Genomic DNA, 22,521 nt, shown 5'->3' with positions numbered 1-22,521 from the left:
ATGAACTGAAATAGGTTGCACAGATAAAAGATAAACGCTAAAGCTGCTGCCGCTATTTAGAAAACTCCCCACTGGCATTATGGGTGATGAAGGGAAAAACAGGAACAGGTGTTCAGAGACTGTGGGTTAACCAGCAAGTTAATGATAAGTGTATGAGGCCCTATTCACAATGTAGATGTTAAATTTGACTGTTTCTGGCAGACTCGACAGCTCTTTAGTACAGTTGTTATGTTGATTAAAGAGCTGCTATTTTCCTTTTTACGATTTTACATTTCCTTTGGTGTTTAAGTGTGTATTAGTGTAGGGGTGTCACGATTCCCCAAATCCTCAATTTGGTTACATTTTCGATTCTAATGTACTTGCAGCAGGATGGTAAAGGTTCTCTATGGAACCATACAGCTCAATAAAAGTAAACTAAACGTGTTTGAGTGTATGGTTTCTTTATAACATGGAATTTGTTATATAATGGTATTTGTTATAAAACATACCAGATAACTTATTTAGATATTACACACCTACTGTAATAGACCACTTACTACAGTAAGTGTTACAGTACAATAGAAGGTCATGTTAAATTTTGGTCTTAATCTCTCTATCACATCTATAGTGTTGCTGTCTTAGCCTGATCAAGTGAATATCATCAAATTGACATCTCTCTAATCTCAACATTATTGGAGACCCAGTTCAGATCTAGGCCATCCTTCACTTGGCCTGGTTATAACTTTCTTCCCACCTCTTCTTGTTATTCCCTCTTCCCGCACTGGCCACTGTTTTTGCCAAAAAACCTCCTGAGGTGCTCTTCTGTGATAAACCAAGCCTGACAAAGCTTCATATGGCACCGAGATAGACCCCACTCATACCCTTTATCTCAAAATCACGATTTCCGAGCATTTTCAGCTTCTTCCAAGTCCCGGCTGTAATCTTGACCGATAAAGAGGCAAATAGACGTTAAAGCCCTGTAAGCTCTTGCCTTCAGCTAGACTTTACATTATAAATGCACTTGACTTCCTGCCGCAGGGTTGCCGTGGAGACGGAGGACAAATCTGGACCGGGCACACAGTGATATTCAAATGCACTTTCTGAAACCGAAAAAGGGAAACGACTATATTGTTTCTCTTGACACTCTCACATTCACGTGTTGCACTCGTGTCAATGGGCTGGAAAGAGAGAGGCACTTAATACTGTCTCTGTTAGAAACAGGAAGAGAGCAGGGACCAGATACAACGGTAGATGACATACAATTCAATTCATTCATACAATCAGTGATTTTTAAGTGTGTGAATAACCAAAACAATGACATTCATAAATATAGTACTATAGGTAAAGTGCTATTAGAATAATTTAAAGAACAATGTAACATATACAAACACACACGAATGAGAGAAAGCTGGAGAAAGCAACACATCCTCACCCCATGTCGTCAATATTTGACGACACTTGACCATTCGTCAATATGTGACGGGGAGGGTATACCTTTCGCGTCATTTTTTGACGAACTGGGGACTTCAATACTATTACGTCCGTTGCATTCTCTTTCCTATTTTCTTACCATTTTCGCGTCGGTTTAGGGTTAGATTACGCAAAATTAAACAGTGTACGCGAAATTAAACAGTTGTCACCTGGCGTTGGGGTTAGAGTTAGGTACGACAGTTGTCACCTGGCGTTGGGGTTAGAGTTAGGTTTGGGTAGGGATGTCATTATGTAAATCTAACCCTAAACCGACGCGAAAATGGTAAGAAAATAGGAAAGAGAATGCAACGGATGTAATAGTATTGAAGTCCCCAGTTCGTCAAAAATGACGCGAAAGGTATACCCTCCCCGTCACATATTGACGAATGGTCAAGTGTCGTCAAATATTGACGACATGGGGTGAGGATGGGTTGGAGAAAGTGAAGCTCAGAAACTGAATAAACTCATTCTATCAGGAAACACACCACTCTTGAGACACTCCCCGGCAGACCTCCATACGACTCATTCTTACAACAACCCCAAACAAGATAAAATATTAATCCAGGACCTCAGGTTCAGTTCTCAAAACATTTTTTAAACAATAAACAGTGTTTCCTCTAGGATTTTTTCCAGCTGTGGCGGCAGGGGGCGCCCATGATGATTATGAATGTACATTATTTTTTTAATGTAGAAAATAGGCTACAGTAAACTAACATGTATTTTTTTATCATTTTCATGCTGTCATTTACTTTTTCTTATATTTATAGCATATTGCTTTTCTGTGTTTGATCTAAACTGTATTTTCTTAAAAAAAAAATACGCAAGTTTTATAGCTTCATACGGATCTTTCATTGTAGTTTTAATGTAGTGTGCAAGTTCGTGCTCGTGTTTAGCGTTACAGAGCGGTTGCAAAGTCACGCACAGTCCTATTTGATATTCCGCACCGCTGTGATTGACAGAACACCCGACCAGTTATCCGACATCAGCAGCAATTTTATTCCACAACCGGCCTTTTTGGCATAAAGACCCCGACCCGGTCACACCGCAAATCGCGCAGTTAAATAGAAACCTTTAATGCTCTTCGCAGACAGATCTTAAACACAAAGCACGGTGCCATTTACCGCAGTTTACTCTCGCCTATTGAGGCCCGACCTGGATCTACAACGCATATAACACGTTAATATTATTACACCCGTTACATCAAATATTAGGAGTTTCACCCGCGGTTACCCGACCCTGTTGTTTCGTCTGAAAACAGATGAAAGAGTCTCACCATCTGCCTCAAGTTTTTATTACCAACGTCCTTCTCTTCCACAGGAATAATGTAAGATTCCTTCCAAACAGATTCGACTATTAATGTCTTGCAGTCCCATTTAAGTAGTATTCAGTGTTTAGCCTTTTGTTTTTGGACAAACATCTTATCATTTAATGTGAAACTTTGTGAGGGTCGATCTAAAGCACAGAAGATTGACTGACAGCTGAGCGGTCAGCAGCGCGCTGCGCTTATAGTCTATATTCTGAATAACTAATAAGTTGATAATATGAGTACAGTGATTACAAATTAATGTCCAAAAAACTCGTAATATGTTAAATCATGTCATTTCTCGCAGCCCCGCGCTGCATCCGTGTATATGCGCCTGTGAAAAGCATACGCGTGATGACCTTGCAACTTAAATTACCTTTAATTTATTGCCATACAGATAAAAGTAAAATAACATTCGAAACTGTAAATTGTGTATTTTTTATTTGTGTAAACTTACAATAAAGAGAAAACCTTGTGCTTATTTAAAATCATTAAAAACACAACGTGTTTTCTGCTGTTTGGTTTAACAGCGCGTCACAAAATAAGAACAGCAACTCAAAAACTTTAATTCGTTTTGTTAATCTGATAATTATAACATATTTCGTGTAGGCTTATTTAGTTTATTATTATTTCTCAAAACAGAGACGTAGCCTAATCATCATCTGTTGATTTAAATCTATTGTGCATGAAACTAAACCCATGGAGGAAATTATGATATTTTAGGATATTTATTTATAAATGAGTGAACAACGCGCAATCCAGAAAGGAATTTATTTCTTTTAAGACAGCCAGTCTGGCAGGGCGGACATTTCGGTAACTTTATTTATTTTGCGAGCTGCCGCCGTGGGTTTTGTCTAGAAGGGATACAGAAAATGCCGAAAAGTTTAGGATTAGATTTGGAGGTAGGATTTTTAGGATGAAAACAGCGGCTCTGGCTAAATGAGATACAAATACATCCTACAATCCTGTGAAATTTTGTGTTTAGAGTTGGGTTTGGGTGAAGGATTATGATAAAACAGTGCTCATCCGGCGAGATTTCGTTTGCTGTATCCCTTCTATTCACAACCGCAGGCGTGGCGGGGATGTTTTAGGCGTGGCGGCCCGCCACGGTTGAATGTATATAGCGGAAACACTGAATAAAAGATTGACATATCAAAGAGGAAGTCTCGCATTGTAAGGTACAATTCTGCATACCTGATCAACAGTCAGTAAAAGGAAACAATTACAACTTTTCGCAATTTGACATCCAGGATGGAGGATCAAAAACACCAACGGCATGTTTGAGAAAGATACAGAGAAATATTAAGGAAGTATTAAGTACTACAGCATACATGAATGGCAAATATCATGAGAGGTCATGAGGAGTGGAGAGCGAGTGGATCTATGAATATTACCTGAAGGCCATAGACATCAGATTAATGACATGGTACTCAAACAGATGCATAAATGTGGCTGAATTCTGCTAGAGAAAAGGTTAATGAATGCAAAAGCAGAGAGGAACATGGGGGAAAGCAAAGAAAAGCCATTTCACAACATACATGTTCCATTATTTCCAGCCAGATTCAATATCAATGACCTCTGCATATTAAACATGCATGTATTTTTTATCTATATGAGTATACTGCACTAGATCTTTACTAATTGTATAAGATTATATGTATTACTGTAATTGTCTGATGACATTTTTTTATTCTTTGGATTCCTTAACAAAAAAATATTTTTGTCTTCTATTCAAATACTGTACAAGCAAAACAGAAGAAAAAAAATAAACACATGACTTTACTATAGAACCCAGATAAAAATTTATGACTACAAATATGGCATCAAATTTAACATGTAAATCCCAAACCGGGTTATTAGGTGGGTTTCACAATAGCACTTTGGTGCAATAATCATGAACAAGGAAAAAGAACCCTATATATATCTGTGTAATATATATATTTTTTCCTTGTTAATGATTATTGCTTACGTGGGTGATTCTCACGAAACCATTGAAACACCACAGCACTAATGATTTTAGCTTTAAAATGTGTAATATAGTAACATTAAAAAGCATCAGAATTAACACAATACTGTGTTCTACCTTGTGATTTCAACATAAGAATTTATAATTGTAAATTTTATCTCATTTTCTGCTGAAATTCTCATTACTGCAATGTGTCTGGCTGTGTTTGAACATGCGTTATGTTGTAATTTAATCAAATTAACACAAAAATATAAGGATGTTTTGCTAGACTACTTTAGATGACAGAAAAAATATTTACTGAATATTCATGTATAATAATAATGAAGAAAAATTAGGAAAATGATGTGTCCATGCCTGATGTTCTCATCCTCCGCAACACTTTTTGAGAACAGTTTAAGCACACATACAGAATTTTAATAAAGTTTGATTTTGAGTGACCAAGCACATGGACCAGTTACTTCAAGATGGCTACAAGGTAAGATCATTTTTTACAGTTAATTTGAAATATTGTCTTGTCAGAATGCTTACACGACATTTTGATTATCATTACCGCAACAGATGCTTATTAAATGTTAATTTAATTAATAGAAGCATAATACTTTGATTTTAAATGCATGTGCAGAATCTCCAAATTATGTTCTTTCATTTTTGGATGTCATTTTGAAAATATGTCAGTGTTGATGTTTTCTGACTGTTGCAGTAATGAGATTTTTTAGGACTCATTTTTTATATTATGTTACAAAAAGTGTTAAATGATAAGTAAAAGTTTTTAAATTAATGTTCCCATTTACTCCAGACTTTGTTTTTCAATGTCTGGTGGGAAAAAAGTACATTTAAGCAATTTTTACATTTTCATGTTTGACATTTTTAAAACCAAGTTTTCGTGAGAATCACCCATGTGTGGTCTAAGTTGTTCTTACATTTTAAATAAATTTTAGAATGAAGTTTTTGTTTAATCATGATTTGTAAGTTAAAACGTCCGTACGCACATTTTAAGAACAAATTTGATGCGTATGCATGCTAAGTGAATGAGACCCATTGAGAATACGAAAAACATTTTGGCACTTTCTCTTTCTTAATCAAACCTATTATGAAACCACCCTTAGAGTATGTGTAATGTGTAAGTGTCTTTACAATGTCTACAGTATATATACACTCCTAATGAAAACCAATTGACATCAGAGCTGGAGCCTCTCCAAATGGCTTCACTTTCCCTGGTGTGTCAATTTTCCTCACAAGCACAAAATTAATCTCCATCAGTTCAAACTAACAGGACACAAACAAGATTTAATATTTTACGAACTGGGATCTGGACTGATTTGAATGCACTTTAACCACAGCTTTATGGCGACCATAATTGTCACACATCTGTGAAAAGTCATAGATCTATTAAACTGCAGCATCACCGCTTTCACTTGTTTACTTGTCGTTTAGCAGGAATTTGCTCCGTTCATTAGTAAGAAACGAGTGGTTTAATGACATCTTAAATGTCTCTTAGACAGCAGGAGCATCAATATCACGAAGCTCTCGCAGGGCTACGTACATGAGGTAGAAAACCAGCAGGATCTTGTGAAAACGCTGAGAAGTCTCTTGAATTAAAACAGATGGTTTGAAATAACGATGTGCATCTACTGTGAATGTCTTATTGACGAATTGTCAACAAAAACATTAAGATAGTCTTATAACTTGAAGACGTGAAATATAGTTAAAATACAGTTAATCCATTTTTCATACACGTAAGTGAGAAATCTCTGTCTGGCTATTGCTCCGCTATGACATGGAGTGTTTATTAAATCACAGACACTGTCGATACTGTGTTGCCCTGCCATTTCCATTTCTGCAAAACACTAATATGGCTAGTATCCTGCTCCCCTCTCTCTTTCAAACATTGATCAATTCCCCCTCCATTTAGTAAATGAGAGGCTCATCAATCTTTCTCTACTTTGACAGTCTTTAACTGTGCTATACCTTCCTGTGTTATGGGACTGAATAAACAGAGCCTATATTGATAACTGAATCATCACTGTTAGACCAAGTGAATGGAGACACTTGACCCCTGTGGGCCTATAGGAAAGACTCAAAAATGTACAGTTTGATTGGTGATCCCCTGAGAGTCTGCAGCAGTTTCAATGATAGTCCCTGAATTCAAGAGAAAACACTCTGGATGGCACACATGTCAGGACTGTACAGTCCTCTGCTTTCATTGCTGTAATGGGCTACAGGTGGGAGAAATTCCTCTGGATGTCAACTAGTCTTAGAGCCTTTAAAAGACCTGTCTGTCATATCGCTTGAACATTTTAAAACGGCAAGATCATGAGGAGGTAAAACCTTTGTTTAGCCAACTGCAAATAATATTTAGCTACTGCATAATTTACCCAAAAATAAATATTCTTATATTTTGTCACTCTTATGTCATTTAAAATATGTACAGTGTATGACTTTCTTGTGTGTAAATAAAAGTTAATGGTGATCACAGGCGTCTCTTTAATTTATCCAATTTAACTGTATATATAAGATAGACATTATGCTAAATATTTAAAGTCATATACTTTAACCTGACATGAGTTTGACGAAATGCTTTTTTAAGGAAGGGTGATCTACCCCTTTTAAACTGTACATTATTTTAACTATATAATTAAATAAGAAAATTTTGCAATTTAAAGAGTAGTTTACCTAAAGCAAATATGAAAATTCTCTTATATTTTACTGGCATCCCAAATGTATATTACTTTTTTCTAGGTGATCACAAACCAATTATTTTTATATTAAAATTCATCATGTTTTTTTCTTTAAGGCAGGATAGGCAGGAATTATCTAAAAAACTTTTTTACAAATTTGTTTAAACTGTCTTTATATACCAATACATAAGTAAAATGTAAATTTTAAACACAGGTCATTATTTCCATTCGGCACGAAACAAATGATTGGCTTGCACGACTATCACTCTCTCTTGAGACAATGGCTACCACCCTTGTTGCTACGGGATCTGCCCACACATGCGCACATCCGATTAATTTGAACGTGCACGAGGCACTCTAGGAAGAGCAAAAGTATGGCCGAGAAAGAGCATTCAGAACTCACAGTACCTGCATATGCAGTCAGCAAAAGCAAACAAGGCAAAAAAAGGAATAAACAAAGAAATCAAACAAAAGTGAATATAGCGTGGCTTTTCCTCGAGTTGACGATACGGTAGCGGTATTGTCTCCGGAGTGTAGTCCTCATCAGAGTCAACAATGCTTTCATCACGGAAACTATTACATGCAAAACACCGTATATTTTATGAATCTTCCACGAAATTCACCGTCATCACAGTGTAACTGATGGTAATAAAAAAGGTGTATCAATGCAACCTGTTTTTAGCTTTGTCTTATAAATATAGCTCGTTTGTTACCAAATCGAACAAAATATCTTTTAAACTTTACCAGTATCGATATGCTAGCTTAAGAGTGAGTACTAAAAGCCATCCTATTTGTTCATATTCATAGTGATAAAGTTAGGTGTATTATGACATGATGTCGCGCGTTCATGTGTTTTGGGGCGTGGCTTTAGAAGAAACTCAGAAGGTGGAGTGAATGGAAATAATTAGCTGTGTTTGAAACAATCGTGAGAGGTCTACAGACCCTCGATTTTTATACTCTTTTTTTTTCAGACTACTTACATTTTACTTATGTATTCGTATATAAAGACAGTTTAAACAATTTTGGAAAAAGTGTTTTAGACTTTTTTTAGACTTAAACCTGCCTACTCTGTTGATAATATTATCAACGTCCCATCATAAAGTACTTGAATGTAGTGCTCTTACCTGTTTGTTTACATGCTGTTGATCGCTAAATGAACTCAAAACTATAATATTTTTTCTTACAAATGTACCATTTGACTTTAGAAGACATATACTGTATTAACAAATAGGGGAGAGCGGGGCACAACCTAACGCTTTTTAACTTTTGGTCTATCATTCAAAAAATATTTTATTTAGATTAATAATTTTTACAATGCACGCATCTCTGCTACAAATAAACACTTAAAGTTTGTTTGTGGGACCTACCGTTATTGTACAATTACACCGGAAGTGACAGGTGTGCAAACATTACAACTTACCCCATAGGTGGGATTGTAACAAACAGAGAGTTTGTTGTAACACCTGCTGGAAAATGTAGTTTCAACACAAAATAATTCAATAAAATTCTGTCTATATACTAAAGGTAAATATTGTTTATATATTTGCCTATAATAGATAGATATCCACACATTCATCCATCCTTGATCCTTCATCTAACCATCCTTGTATTAAGCATCAGTGCATATAAATAGATTTTTTTTAAAGGGCTGCACAATTAAGACCAAAAATCATAATTGTGAGTTATTTCCCCTGATATTGTATTAACATCTATCATTTCGATGAATAGTATTTAAATTGTTTTCATTTCATTATCATTGATAACTGAGGCTATAAGTGAGGTAACACTGTGTTAACCTTGATGTGTAAAAATGTTTCATGTAATCCCAGCTGTCAGATAGTAGGAGTTGCTGACCTGTTTCAAAATAATGTTACGTTTTAGGTAACAAGACAGTGATTAAAAAAGTAAAAGGTTGGATTTGTGAAATTGAAAAAAACATTTTTAATTTACAAAATTTACTTTTATGCCTTCAAAACAGTCTTTGTTTAATATCTTTTCACAAATTCACAGGAGATCATCTTCTGACAGTAAGAGAAAAAGACCAAAAGCACAGATTGCTCAGCCCTGTAGAAATATGTAAACTAGCTACTAGCTGCATTACAATTAGCCCTGCATTAGTTTGTGCCCCGCTCACCCCTACTGGAGTCATTTGGATTACTTTAATGATAGATGTTTTTAAGCTTCACCATTTTGAGCCCCATAAAAGAAGATACCATGATGACATTTTTGTGGTAAGCTGAAGAAAGGAAGTCATATACAGTTGGAATGGCACAAGGGTTAGTAAATTTAAATTATAAGAAAATTTTTGAGAGAAATCCTGCTTTAATGACAATTGCTGATTCCATGCATGTGCACCGTTTGTTTAAGGAAATGACTAAACTACTTCATCTGAATACACAAAATGCTGTGTTTCCCTGAAACACAGTTCACGCGTTTACATGCATACTTTTCTCCTGCTGATCGGATCACAGATCGGAGTACACCACCCCCTTCAATACGATCCAATTTGCATCCGATCATCCTCAATCGTATTGATTAAGGTGTTTACATGAAGGCTTTTCAATACGATTGAGCCATCAACACGATTACAAACAAATTATTTGGTTGCATGTAAACGTACCTAATGTAGCTCATGTCATTCCTTGTTCTACATATATGTATTACATCTGAACAAAACACACACATAGAACAGAAATATAAGAGAAATAGAGAGAATATCATCTAATAAGACAGTCTTGATCTCCTTATCTTCCCGAGACGCAGATGTTTATGACAATATGTGACCAGTATAAAAAAAAAAACACATCTGAGGAAATCATACTAAACAACTTAAAATTCACACAAATCAACCGTTTCAGTAAGAACAAGTTAAGACAACAGCAAAACATGTCCCAGCCAAAATGTACAAGTGCCAACATTCATATAATTTCAGCTTTTTCCTCTTTGCCAAACCCCAAAAGCGTTAAAATAATAATGCAACACATCTGAGCAGAAATTTAATCAGTCACTCGAGCCTCTGTAAACAGTTCAGTAGTAAAGTGAATGTTTAGTGAATGTTTTTAAGAAGGATGTCAAACCATTAAAAAAGAATTTATCAAAAAAGCAAGATGCATTGATCTCCCTATTATATAACAAGGATTTGGTCATTAAGCCAGCGGATAAGGGCGGAGCTGTAGTAATATGGAGTAGATATTTGTATAGAAGAAGCCTATCGACAACTTAAGAATAAGGACTTTTATCAATCTCTATGGCATGATCCAACAGAAATAATGAAAGAAGAATATCCTTATTAACTGAAGCAAGAGAAAAAGCTGGATTAGATTTCTTTATGTTAAAAATCCATGTGTTACATGTTTTTATATGCTGCCAAAAATTCATACAAATTTCCTATTATTTCAAATAACTGGAGTCTTTTGGAACCATCTTCACAATATATTGATTTTTTAATTAAGCTTTTTGTACCTATTCTTCCAGCCTTTGTTCAGGATACAACAGACGCAATTAAAACAAAATCAAAGATATTGGGCCTATTGAACCTGCTTCTTTCTTGGTAGTCATGGACGTGGAGGCTTTATACACTAACATCAACCATGAAGATGAATGAGAGTCCTCCTGCTGAATTTATCCTGACACTGAATGAATGAATTTTGAAACATAATGTGTTTGTGTTTGAAGATAACTTCTTCCCACAGATTAAAGGTACTGCTATGGGAGATTCTTTTGCAACAAATTATGCCAATTTTTTTGGGACTCTATGAGGAAGAATTTGTATTCAATACTACAATTAATCCTTACTTCACGAAAATAAAATGGTGGACCAGATACATTGATGACATCTGCATGATGGAAATGAAACTAAATTACAAAGTTTCCATGCATTTTTGAACTCCACAAATACTTGCGTTGAGCCTTGAATATAATCAGGATAAAATATATATTTTTTAGGCATTACTATTTATAAAAACCAAGATGCATGTCTACATACTTCTCTTTTAAGAAAAAAATACAGACCGTAACACTATTCTGAAGAAGAGCTTTCACCCTAAACATCTGACAAAAAACATTCAATTTCAAAGTTTAAGAAGGATAAGTGATTGAGATTTAGATTTTAATCGTCTGGCTATGTATATAAAATATCATTTTAAATAGAGAGGTTATAAAAAAAATAGTAGTCGATAAGGCTTTGAATAGATACACACTAATGTACTACAACAGGATGACTTACTCAAAAAGTAAAGTAAGAAGAACAGCTCCACACGACTGTATTTTGTTATGGAATTTAGTACTGTCTCACATGAGATTAAGCGTATAATAAATAAGAACTGGGGAATTATCCAAAGTGATCCATGTCTATGTGAGACCTTTCAGCAGCCTCCAATAGTGAGCTACAAAAAGCTCCTACAATTAAAGACAAAGTTGTGAGAAGTAACCTACCCTCTATTAAACAGACAACATTGGACAGAGGAATACAAGGGATGTTTAAGTGTGGACACTGCAATCATTGTGAAAATGATAGATTTATAGATATGTGCCCAATGAAAATATACTCAATTAGATCTTTTATTAATTGTAAAAGTACATATGTAATTTATAGGCTTCAATGTCCTTGTAACTGTTCTTATGTGGGTTAGACTACTAAGCGTATAAATGCAATTCATACAAAAAACAAAGATTACCCCATGGCAGTACACTTTGCATCTGTACATAACTCCAATTCACATCTACCTTAAGGGAAAATTCACTTTTTTTGAAAATATACTCATTTTCCAGCTCCCCTAGAGTTAAACATTTGATTTTTACCATTTTGGAATCCATTCAGCTGATCTCTGGGTCTGGTTGTACCTCTTTTAGCATAGCTTAGCATAATCTATTGAAACTGCTTAGTCCATTAGTATCACACTCAAAAATAACCAAAGAGCTTCAAAATTTTTTCTATTTAATCCTATTTTGACTCTTCTGTAGTTACATTGTGTACTAAGACCGACGGAAAATTAAAAGTTGTAATTTTCTAGGCAGATATTATTATCTGGCGTAATAATCAAGGACTTTGCTGCCGTAACATAGCTGCAGCAGGCGCAATGATATTATGCCAGCGTCTCCTGCTATTGAAAGTAACCAAGGGGACTATTTTCGGGCAGTGGGTAATATCACTACGCCTGCTGCAGCCATGTTACAGCAGCAAGGTCCTTGATTATTACGTCAGAATAAGAGTATAGTTCCTAGCCATATCCATAGCCATAGTTTATGATATTAGTGGTCTCCTTGTAATGGTATTTTTGGTTTCAAATGATTACACTTACATCTGTGACTAATTTTGTACCTGACACAAGGCTTGTTCGACTTTATGTGGCGCTGCAAGAAATCGACAGCCGGATGACGTCAAGTACCACGTGAAGTCGAACAAGCCTACACTCTAAGGAAGGCTGGATGGCATCAGTGTGCAGTGTTTTAGTCGTTCTTTTAATGTTTCTAAAATAAGCCATGTTTGAATAAAGGCTTTTTAATATTTTGGAACCGGAAGTAGTGCCTTGGATCTTTATTTATTAGACACTAGCTCGAACCCAACCAAAGAGCACCGTCATTTCAGCAAGATTCTCGCCCCAAGATTCTCTTCTGGAAAAGTGAATGTTTACTCTATCAGTGTTGACAGTATTGACGATCTGCTGAAAAACTGCAGCATGGATGCTAGTTAATCTGCAGTGGTGTGAGCCCTGTGATGTGAACCATTGTGTAAATACATCTGTCTTGGGTGTCAGGGTCTGATCTTAACAACATCCCACCCATTTTGTAAACTTGTACATACTCAGTTAATGCTCCCATTGGAGCCAGTCGATCCCACAGAACAACAGACTTGAAAAATTTGCCAGCGCGCCCAATCCCCGTCACAATTATGCATGAGCAGAACGCCTGGCTGAACAAATCAAAACCCAATGCATACACTTTACATCCCATCCCACAGCTGACTGCCGGGCTGAATCTGTGCATGTTCAGACACTCACACTGTCTACAGAGCACTACATGACAGGCAATCACAAACCCTACAGCTCCCTACTGATAGGGCACGCTGTGATAATGCCTTAACTTCACACAGGCGAACACTTTTAAAGCAAAATTCAGACAGGGCAGAGGACAAATAGGAAAATGATGCCTTGTTTATGTAACACACATGGGCATTTCACATACTGGAAAATGGCAAATTATGAAAAACATCTTCAGGACGTTGTGTGACAAATAAAATAAATGTGGGAATGAACGGTGAAAGCATATGACAAACAATAAACACGATACACAAAAAGTTTATACATGGAAAGTTATTTATGGCCACTAAACTAATTTTCAGTTTATTGTCTGATATGGCAAAACCATGTAAACATAATCAAACAGCACATACAGTATGAAAATAACTCATTTCTTACCACCAAAGAAAGCGGCCTTTTCCACGACACCACTCCAATCAGTCCAGACAAAAGCACCTGAAACAAAAAGAAAAGTGCTTTTGTGGTGAACCAAAAACCAATTGCGCTGTACAGTTCACTGGGCCAATTCAATAACAGCACTGCTGAACCGCATGAACATCTTAGCACTACAAGAGACTGAAGGAATTGACTTCTTTCACAGGTGACTGTATCAATATTTCATGTGCAGGGAGTGATCCGGTCATCTGGATGTCAGTGGGAATTCTGTGTGCTGAGATGAAAAAATTAGCGTTTACATGAATACTTTTGTAGGACCCTGCGGCACTTGTTCATTTGCTCATCCACTCTTCATTGCCCAGCAGCTCTCTATCTATTACAGGCCGAAGTATAGTTCCATTTTTACACGTACAATGTCGGATTATAATTTCGATCAAGATTTTTCAAACATTGTAAACGTAGGTCGCGAATGCGGCTACAGGAGAATGTAGTATGTAGCCCAAGAGATTCATTTTTGTTGCAATCCACTGAACGTTTGTGTACACGTATGAAAAAACTATACTTTGCAAGGCTGTTCACATACACATAAAAAACAAACAAATTATACTCCAGGCTTTATTCATCATGTCCTGCAGGACTCTCTCCCTCATTCACACTCATTACCATGAGACCTCTGTGCTGCTGTGACCACAACATTTGTTATGAAAAATCATTCCAAACCAATTAAAATGCATATAATGCAACAACTTTTAGACACTAAAATGTGTTTGTCGACAAAAAGAAGATGAGACAGACTGAGGGATTGATTGATCCAGAGATAATGGGATTATGTTAACGTGTGCAATCAAACATAGCTGTGGAATTAACAACAACAAACAAAAGAAAAAAGAGAAAAGTAGAAAGTACTGTAGTCTAATGCTGCTTTCACACCAGCCGCGGTAGAGGCGTCAAGCGCAAGTGATTTTAATGTTAAGTCAATGTAAAGATGTGTTGAGGCGCATCAGGAGGTCTCGCGGCACGGATGAGGTGTTTAGCGCGGCGCGGTAGACGCGATTCCGCCTCGTTCACGCAAATGACGTTGAGTTGAAAAATCTAAACTTTGGCGTAAAAACGCGCCGCGTTAACCTATCAGGAGCTTGCTCTAGTAGTGACGTGATTACAGGAAGCATGCGGAGCCGCAGAAGCCCCTCACATGACACGAATTTCCACGTTAATGTCTCGATGACTAGAATTCATGCGTGGCTTTCACGCAAGAATGAAGCGAGTAAACTCAAAATGTTCAAGCGTCCAACTACGCGCAGTAGACGCGAATTTGACGCCTCAAACGCATCTGGTGTGAACCCACAGTAAGTCAGTGGTTCTTAATGTTATTCCTGGAGGCCCACTGCTCTGCACATTTTGTATGTCCCCCTTTATTTAAATCATCAGCTTAATTGTAGAAATCTCCATGAACTGAATTGAATCTGTCAGATAAGAGAGACATACAAAATGTGCACAACAGTGGGCCTCCAGGAACAGAGTTAAGAAACAAGATGATCATTTGATTTACTAATTCATCTTGGTCTGAGCTAGTTGTCATGACCTCTCCATTCCTTACAATCTCCAAAGATTGTAAGAAAGGTTAACCACAAAAGAGTGTTATATTTAAGTGCAAACACCTGCATCTTTATTCATCTGTGTAAATTAGCAATTTTACAACACTTTCGCACAATTTACATAGACTGTTATCACCTGCAAAAAGCAGGCATTAAACTGTATTTTGTTAAGAAAAAGATTACTGTTTGTCTATGGCTTGCTCACTGGGGGACTATGCTAAAATGTATATATTTTCTTATTATTATGTACATGCAACTATTAAGGTAGAATATGACAAAAATAAATATGTAATATTGCAGTAAAGCTGAACATAATGTGCCATGCAAATAAAACAAAACTGAATAATATTCAATCAATCATGGCAGCATTAATTAAAAAATAGTATTGAGGGGATTTATAAAAGCTGATTCTGGTAGATTGCAGTAGTGAAGCAATGATGGATAGTCCCAGTAAAGCAAGTCAGATCATGGTAATCTGTTGTGTCATTCACAAACTGAGACTATGGGAATTTGTTTAACACAATTTTATTAATTTATTTATTTTTTGATTGTTTGTGCCGTCCCCTGATTTGCATAATTCCTTTAGTGAATCAAGAGACTAATACCATGCAGACAGCACACATGCAAGCAAACATCACAATAGTAGGCACTCCTATATTTTCAGATATTGTGGATGGGCAGTAGACGTTCTGTTAAGATAGTACAGTCTGTATTTACATTCCACTCTGCTGGCCTCTGGCAGCCAGGGAAATTTTAATTTAAATGGTAATTTGATGTCATTATTACGGCCTTTCTCCAATTCAAATGAGTTTCTATGGCAAATATAATGTGAGATTACATTTGATGAGTGTGTGCGTGCATGTGTGTGTGTGTTTGCGAGAAAGATGCTTCAGAGAAGTGCTTCACGTTTTATTTGCTTTCTTCAATTATTGATCCTCTTTACAGTTGCAGCAGAGAGAAAGAAAACAAAACCACAAGTGAGGAAAAATGATGTTGAGAGAGTCATTTCTAGATAATATTAAAAGAGAAAGGTACTGACTGTGGGTCATCTGTATGTGTTGGTGGAGAAGCATACTGATTTTGGCTGAAAGATATTATTTGAGGTATACTACTCAGTAGCTATGTTTACATGCAACCAAATAATCCGTTTGTAGTCGTATTGATGGCTCAATCGTATTAAAAAGGCTTCATGTAAACACCTGAGGTTGATTGTAGGCAATAGGCCGATTGTGTACTCCGATCTGTGATCTGATCATTAGGAGAAAAGTATGCATGTAAACGCATGAATCGTAGTATTTTCTCAATCAGATGCAAAAAAACATTGTGCACATGCGCAGAACATTTCTGCTCAAGTTCACGTCTTATATTTACCTCATATTTATATATCACATAATTCTCATCACAGAACGCATTGTGAAGGTAATGGGGTCACGCACTGTAAATTCTGCATGTGTACTTTCATATAGGCTACATAAAGCAATAAAACAGTGTTGGTCCTTGTTTTAATTGCCTATATCTGAAAATTTCTTAAGAACAACTTTCTCTAACTCAGCTTTGTACATTTATCCAGAGATAAAGTGTGAACTCGGCGTTGCCAAGTCCTCTGCTTTTTTTCAAGTTAAGATTTGGGCTACTGTTTAAACTGTCTCTGCAGGTTGTTGTTTTTTCTGCGCATCATTAGAATGCTTTTGGGCTAGTTTTCAATGTTAATTTGGATGGTTTTGATACGTGAAGCTGGCAACCCTGGCTGTGAACTTGCGCAGACATTTAGTTTGGATTATAGAATGTACATGTAAACGAACATTTTAATCAGTTTGCAATGTTTGGGATGCATGTAAACTTTATTGTCGTAACCTTCAATTGGAATAAATTCAGTCAGATTGACAAAATTTTGTGCATGTAAACATAGCCAGTGTCTAATTAGAAATACACAAAAAAATGCATAAACATTGCAGATTGATACTGTATATGTACTTCTAATTTACTATCTTTATAGCTTCACATGACATGCTGCATAATTGAAAGAAAGCTGCAAATTGGTGTTTTTGTGCTTTCAGTTCACTTACCATATTGATATCATGCCCTACACAAATAATCGAAGCAGACCTTTAAATGTATTTTTTTCTCTGTCAAAACATTAATGTAATTCTGACTATTTAGTTCTGAATGTTATTTTGTGATAAGCTACATTTGAATAACTGCAAAAAAATATCATTGGACTGTTGAATGCTTTATTCTGGTTGAGAAATCTTTCACATATATTAATTATTTTTCTGTAAAACGCACATCTAACCTGTCAAATGTCTTAAAATAAACACCAGAGCAATGGTGTTCTGTGGTGACCGTGGTATAAGCAGAATAATAGACCTCGGTTCTTTGAATTATTCGAAAATAATGCAATTATTCCTTACCTACAGTAACCAATTGGGTAAAGGAGAAGCTGTGTCCAAGTTAAAGACCAAACTCATACACACATATAAATGTACACACAAACATTTGCGCATCCCCACGGACAAACTTTTTCTTATCATTTTTCGCTCAACGCTTGAATAAGAGCTCCATGTTGTTGTGGGGTTTTTTTTTTTTGGTACATTTACAGCATAAACTAGACTTAATATTTTTTACATATGAATAGTTCAGATGCAAATTGCAAAAGCCGCTAAATGCAAAACTGTTAAAAATTAGATAATGATTGTAGCCGGATGCTCTCAACACTTACTATATGGTCATCAAATGCTTTTGCATCAAATCCACTTAATAACTGTACTTAATTTCACCCTCAAGCCATTCAGAAATACTAGTTTTTAGGCAAAATCCATTAAGAGTCTAATATGCTAATTAACACGAAATCATGTCAGACACGCTTAGTTTTGCATCTGAACTCTTCATTTACTGTGCAACAGTTTTAGTTTTTTTTGTTTGAGGACAGCTGTAATAAGTTGTTATCTACACTCTTAAAATGAATGTGTTAAATTAACACATCTTGTGTCTAGTTAAGGACAACACACCTAGTGTGTTGTCCTTAAATTAACACATCTCTGTGTTATTTTTAGAACAACACACTTTGTGTTGTTTTAACACATCTTGTGTTGTCCCTTTTATTTTTTATGAACTTAAATGACACTTAATGTGTTAAAAACAACACATAATGTGTTAAATAGTTTAACACAAAGCAATGTGTTAAAATTAACACATCCAGGGTGTGTTAATTTTAACACATTGCTTTGTGTTAAACTATTTAACACATTATGTGTTAATTTTAACACATTATGTGTCATTTCGTGCTGATTTAGAGTTCATATAAATAAAAGGGACAACACAAGATGTGTTAAAACAACACAAAGTGTGTTGTTCTAAAAATAACACAGAGATGTGTTAATTTAAGGACAACACACTAGGTGTGTTGTCCTTAACTAGACACAAGATGTGTTAATTTAACACATTCGTTTTAAGAGTGTAAGAACATCTGCAGCCATCAAACTCAAACATCTCTGCATCTCCAGTGGATATAATTTTATGTCCAGGATGAAAACTAATGGTGTTTATTTCCTGCCTGTGCGGTCCAGTGTATAGAAAAAATGTTTTCTAGAAAGAGGCAACGATAGCAGGCAATAATCAAAGAAGGATTTCATCCTCTGCTGCGCTCTCAATAGGATTAAGACGCGCCACTCACTGACATTAGCCACTAAAGCCTTTTAGCTCAGTCAGCAGTGCTAGGAAAGAAGAAAGAGACCCTCAGTCAATTACCTGGGTACAGCTGCCCAACTTTAATACTGTATACACAAATGACAACTTCAGTTCAAGGGCCAGATTCTGTTAAGGTTTCCTGACACTGGACCACAAAGAAATCTAAAGGCAACAGAAATGCCTGAGGAAACCCTGGAAAATTGTCAAACAGTGCTGGATGAAACAAAATAAGGTTTAAAAAACTTCTGTTCTGCATAAGCTCATAGTGATTTGTGTGATGTGAGTCTAATGTTAATGCAGTTTGCAGAGTTTAAAGGTGCAAGGGGCGACTGTCTGCTTGGGGGGGCTGGTATTTAATCAAGGTGAACTGTTTGCAAAGTCCTGATATATTGCTGCCGTCCCCCAACACACACATAAGGAGGCTAAGAGATAAATCTGAACGTCACAGGAAAGAATCAGTAGTTTCAAAGCCACCAGAAAAATGAAGACTACCAAAATGTGCGTCATAAAATGTGTATCAATTATGTAGCAAAATTCTGAAATAATGCATAAATAATAGCGTAAATACAAAGGCATGCACAAACCAAAAAGAACCAGTAAGTTATGTTTCTGTGACTATGTCCCAGTTTAAATTGTAAATCACTAATATAGCAATAAGAGACCACGAAACATGCTACAGTACGTAACAGATAGACTAAACAAGCAAAATCAACACAACCAAAGTTCTTCTTCATTCAGTTTTGCCCTCATAATCTGACTGATGTTATATTCTCCCAGACTGATCCTTTTCACCGTACCCTCAGGGGTTACAACAAAACCATTCAGATGCTGAACATCCAGCAAAAAAGAGACGGAAAGACAGAAGGACTAAAGTGATCAAATCCAAATCTGAAAATACAAAAAGATGGCTCAACAATCTGTCAAATAATTTTTAATCAACAGTCTGCCTTTTTGACAGTCTTGCTTTTGCCACTGTTGTTCCTCCTGTGTACCTTTGAGCCTGTCCATGCAGAGACGTGTTTAGCTGTATACATACAAATTTTGTATCGTATTTGTGTTTCGCCTAGTCAGTGGCGGCCGGTGACTTCTTTTTTCGAAGGGCACAATGCGAAGTTCGTCACAACATGTATGTAGACCGTCATGTGTGTGGTTCGTAATTTCAAAATATGTGTTCTGCGTGTCGAGTAAACCTATGTGCATCACGTGTCTTGTCAATATAAGTGTCTGCTGCAGATGCGTCTAAAGGGTTAATGATAAAAGAGACACTCGTGTTTGCCAGATACTCGCATAATCTCATGTGTAATCAGAGTTTACTGTTAAAGGCGGGGTGCACAATGTTTGAAAAATGCTTTGGAAAAGGGAGTCGGGCAGACTACCAAAACACACTTGTAGCCAATCAGCAGTAAGGGGCGTGTCTACTAACCAACATCCTTGCCGGGGTTGCGTATGTGTGGGGCAGGTTTATCAAAAGAAGGTCCATATTCTATTGGGGTAGGGGCGTGTTTGTTTAGGTTATTTCAAATGTCAACATTGGCTTTAAAACATTGTGCACTCCGCCTTTAAGGGAGTGTCTTGCATGTATTTTGTGAACATGAGCGTCTTTCATCATAAATGGTTTTGATGCATGTGTACCAGGCACTTATTTTGACATAACACGTGATGCACATGGTTCACATGACGCAACAAACATATTTTGAAAACACAAGCAACACACGTGACACTTCGAACACATATTTTGAATTTGCGCCCCTCGGAAGATCAGTCACGAGCCGCCACTGGTCTAGATGGATCCGGCATTTTGGGACCCTGAATCCACAATTTTTTTAAACCAGGTCCCAGAGTGAATAAATCTAAAACTGACACCATTGTGTGTACATCCAATCCATATATTTGAGCCCTTTTCTCAGTAAGTTTGCTTATCATCTGCTATAAACCACACGCATGCATTTATTTTGTGATCTGATCATGAACTAGCGCATTGGGCTCGCTGTTTTTTGAAGCTGGCAATCAATCTCAGTTTCAGCACGGATAGTGAGGAGCTCCTGAACTCTGCCTTATTCCAGTTTGCACACATTTCTCGTTATGAATGTTGATCTGTATTTAAAACCCCGGATGGAAAAAAGTTTGGATTCAAGAAAATATTGTATAGTGGAAGCACTAGGACTAGGTTAATGTGGATGTGGCCTTAGTAAGGACATAAGTGGACCTGGTGATGGCAGCAGGATGTAAGTGAGAATGTTTTATGTGAAGCTGAACTGATGATCATGCTGTGTGTATGGAAATATCACATTCTCTCTTGAAGCTTCGTGTGATGAGCACACATGTTCTCAAGGTCTCCTGACATAGGCTGTGTCCGAAAACTTGGGCAGCTGACTTGTTGCCTCACTGCCTTATAAGGCAATGACTTTGGAGGCATGAAGGCAGCTAAGAGAAACGCTTTCGGACACACTTCAAAGGCAGCGCGTTTGAAATATAAACAAAGAGCACATACTTGAAAACTACAATACTAATTTCTGTCTAGAAATGCAATTAAAAGGTGTAAAAAGTGAAAATATACATTTATTTACAATAAATTTGTGCTCCAGCTGCCATTTTATTTTTTCGAACTCGACCAGGCTCGACCAATCACATTCCCCATTGCGTGTACATGCATAGAATTGTGGGACAAGATCTCAGGGGTCAGGAAGTAAACCTAACATTGGATTCGGACATGCCTTGATACCTTCCTGCCTTGGAAAGCTGCCGCAGAAGGCAGCAATTTCGAGTTTTCGTACGCAGCCATAATCATTTTACAGTAAACTATGATCATATACTCTATGCCAGTGCTTCCTGGTCCTCGAGGAGGTCTCCTTATTTAAAACCCCTGATTCAACTTAGCAGCCTCCTTCAAAAATGGTAAACATGTCTTCCTAAATACCTGATGAGTTAAATCAGATGTGTTAAATAAGGAGACATCTAAAACTTTTTGGAAGGGGGTCCTGGAGGACCAGGATTGGGAAGCACTGCTCTATGCTATTGGATATAATTTGCATATATAAAACTGTAAGCTCCCACTGTTAAACTGTTTGTGTACATATATCCTGAAAGCATTTTCTCAACCGTAACATTTTCCACATGCATACTAATAAAGGTTTGTGGCTTATCATCTTGATTTACATGCATATTTATGAAGGTGCATGCATACTTAAAGTGTGGAGCTTTCCACTGACACTCCTCAAGTTCAATATACAGCCTTGGTATACATTCTACAAATGCAATACTGATTGTCAAGACTTATATGAGTGACTGAATGAAGGTCCTGGAATGACTTACACATCACAAGCGAGTGGGAAAAAGAAAGAGAGAGAGAGGGACAAGAAGGAAACTGTGGTTCTGTTGCCTTGGAAACCCCTTTCTGGACACTTTCCAGGCTTTGTAATGATTTCCCATT

The 22,521-nt window shown here is 36.7% G+C and overlaps 1 protein-coding gene across 2 annotated transcripts in view; it reads right to left on the bottom strand.

Moving 5' to 3' along the window:
• The window catches only part of fam189a1 (family with sequence similarity 189 member A1), a 153,246-nt gene that overhangs the window by 83,700 nt on the left and 47,025 nt on the right, over positions 1 to 22,521 (bottom strand). For both annotated transcript variants that reach the window (XM_055203460.2, XM_055203452.2), the window contains one exon: positions 13,813 to 13,869. In XM_055203460.2, coding sequence (XP_055059435.1) covers positions 13,813 to 13,869 — 57 coding nt within the window. The remainder of the gene's footprint in view (positions 1 to 13,812; positions 13,870 to 22,521) is intronic.

The sequence above is a fragment of the Misgurnus anguillicaudatus genome, chromosome 21, assembly GCF_027580225.2.
Source record: "Misgurnus anguillicaudatus chromosome 21, ASM2758022v2, whole genome shotgun sequence".
Taxonomy (NCBI): domain Eukaryota; kingdom Metazoa; phylum Chordata; class Actinopteri; order Cypriniformes; family Cobitidae; genus Misgurnus; species Misgurnus anguillicaudatus.
This window is presented reverse-complemented; position numbering and strand designations above follow the sequence as displayed.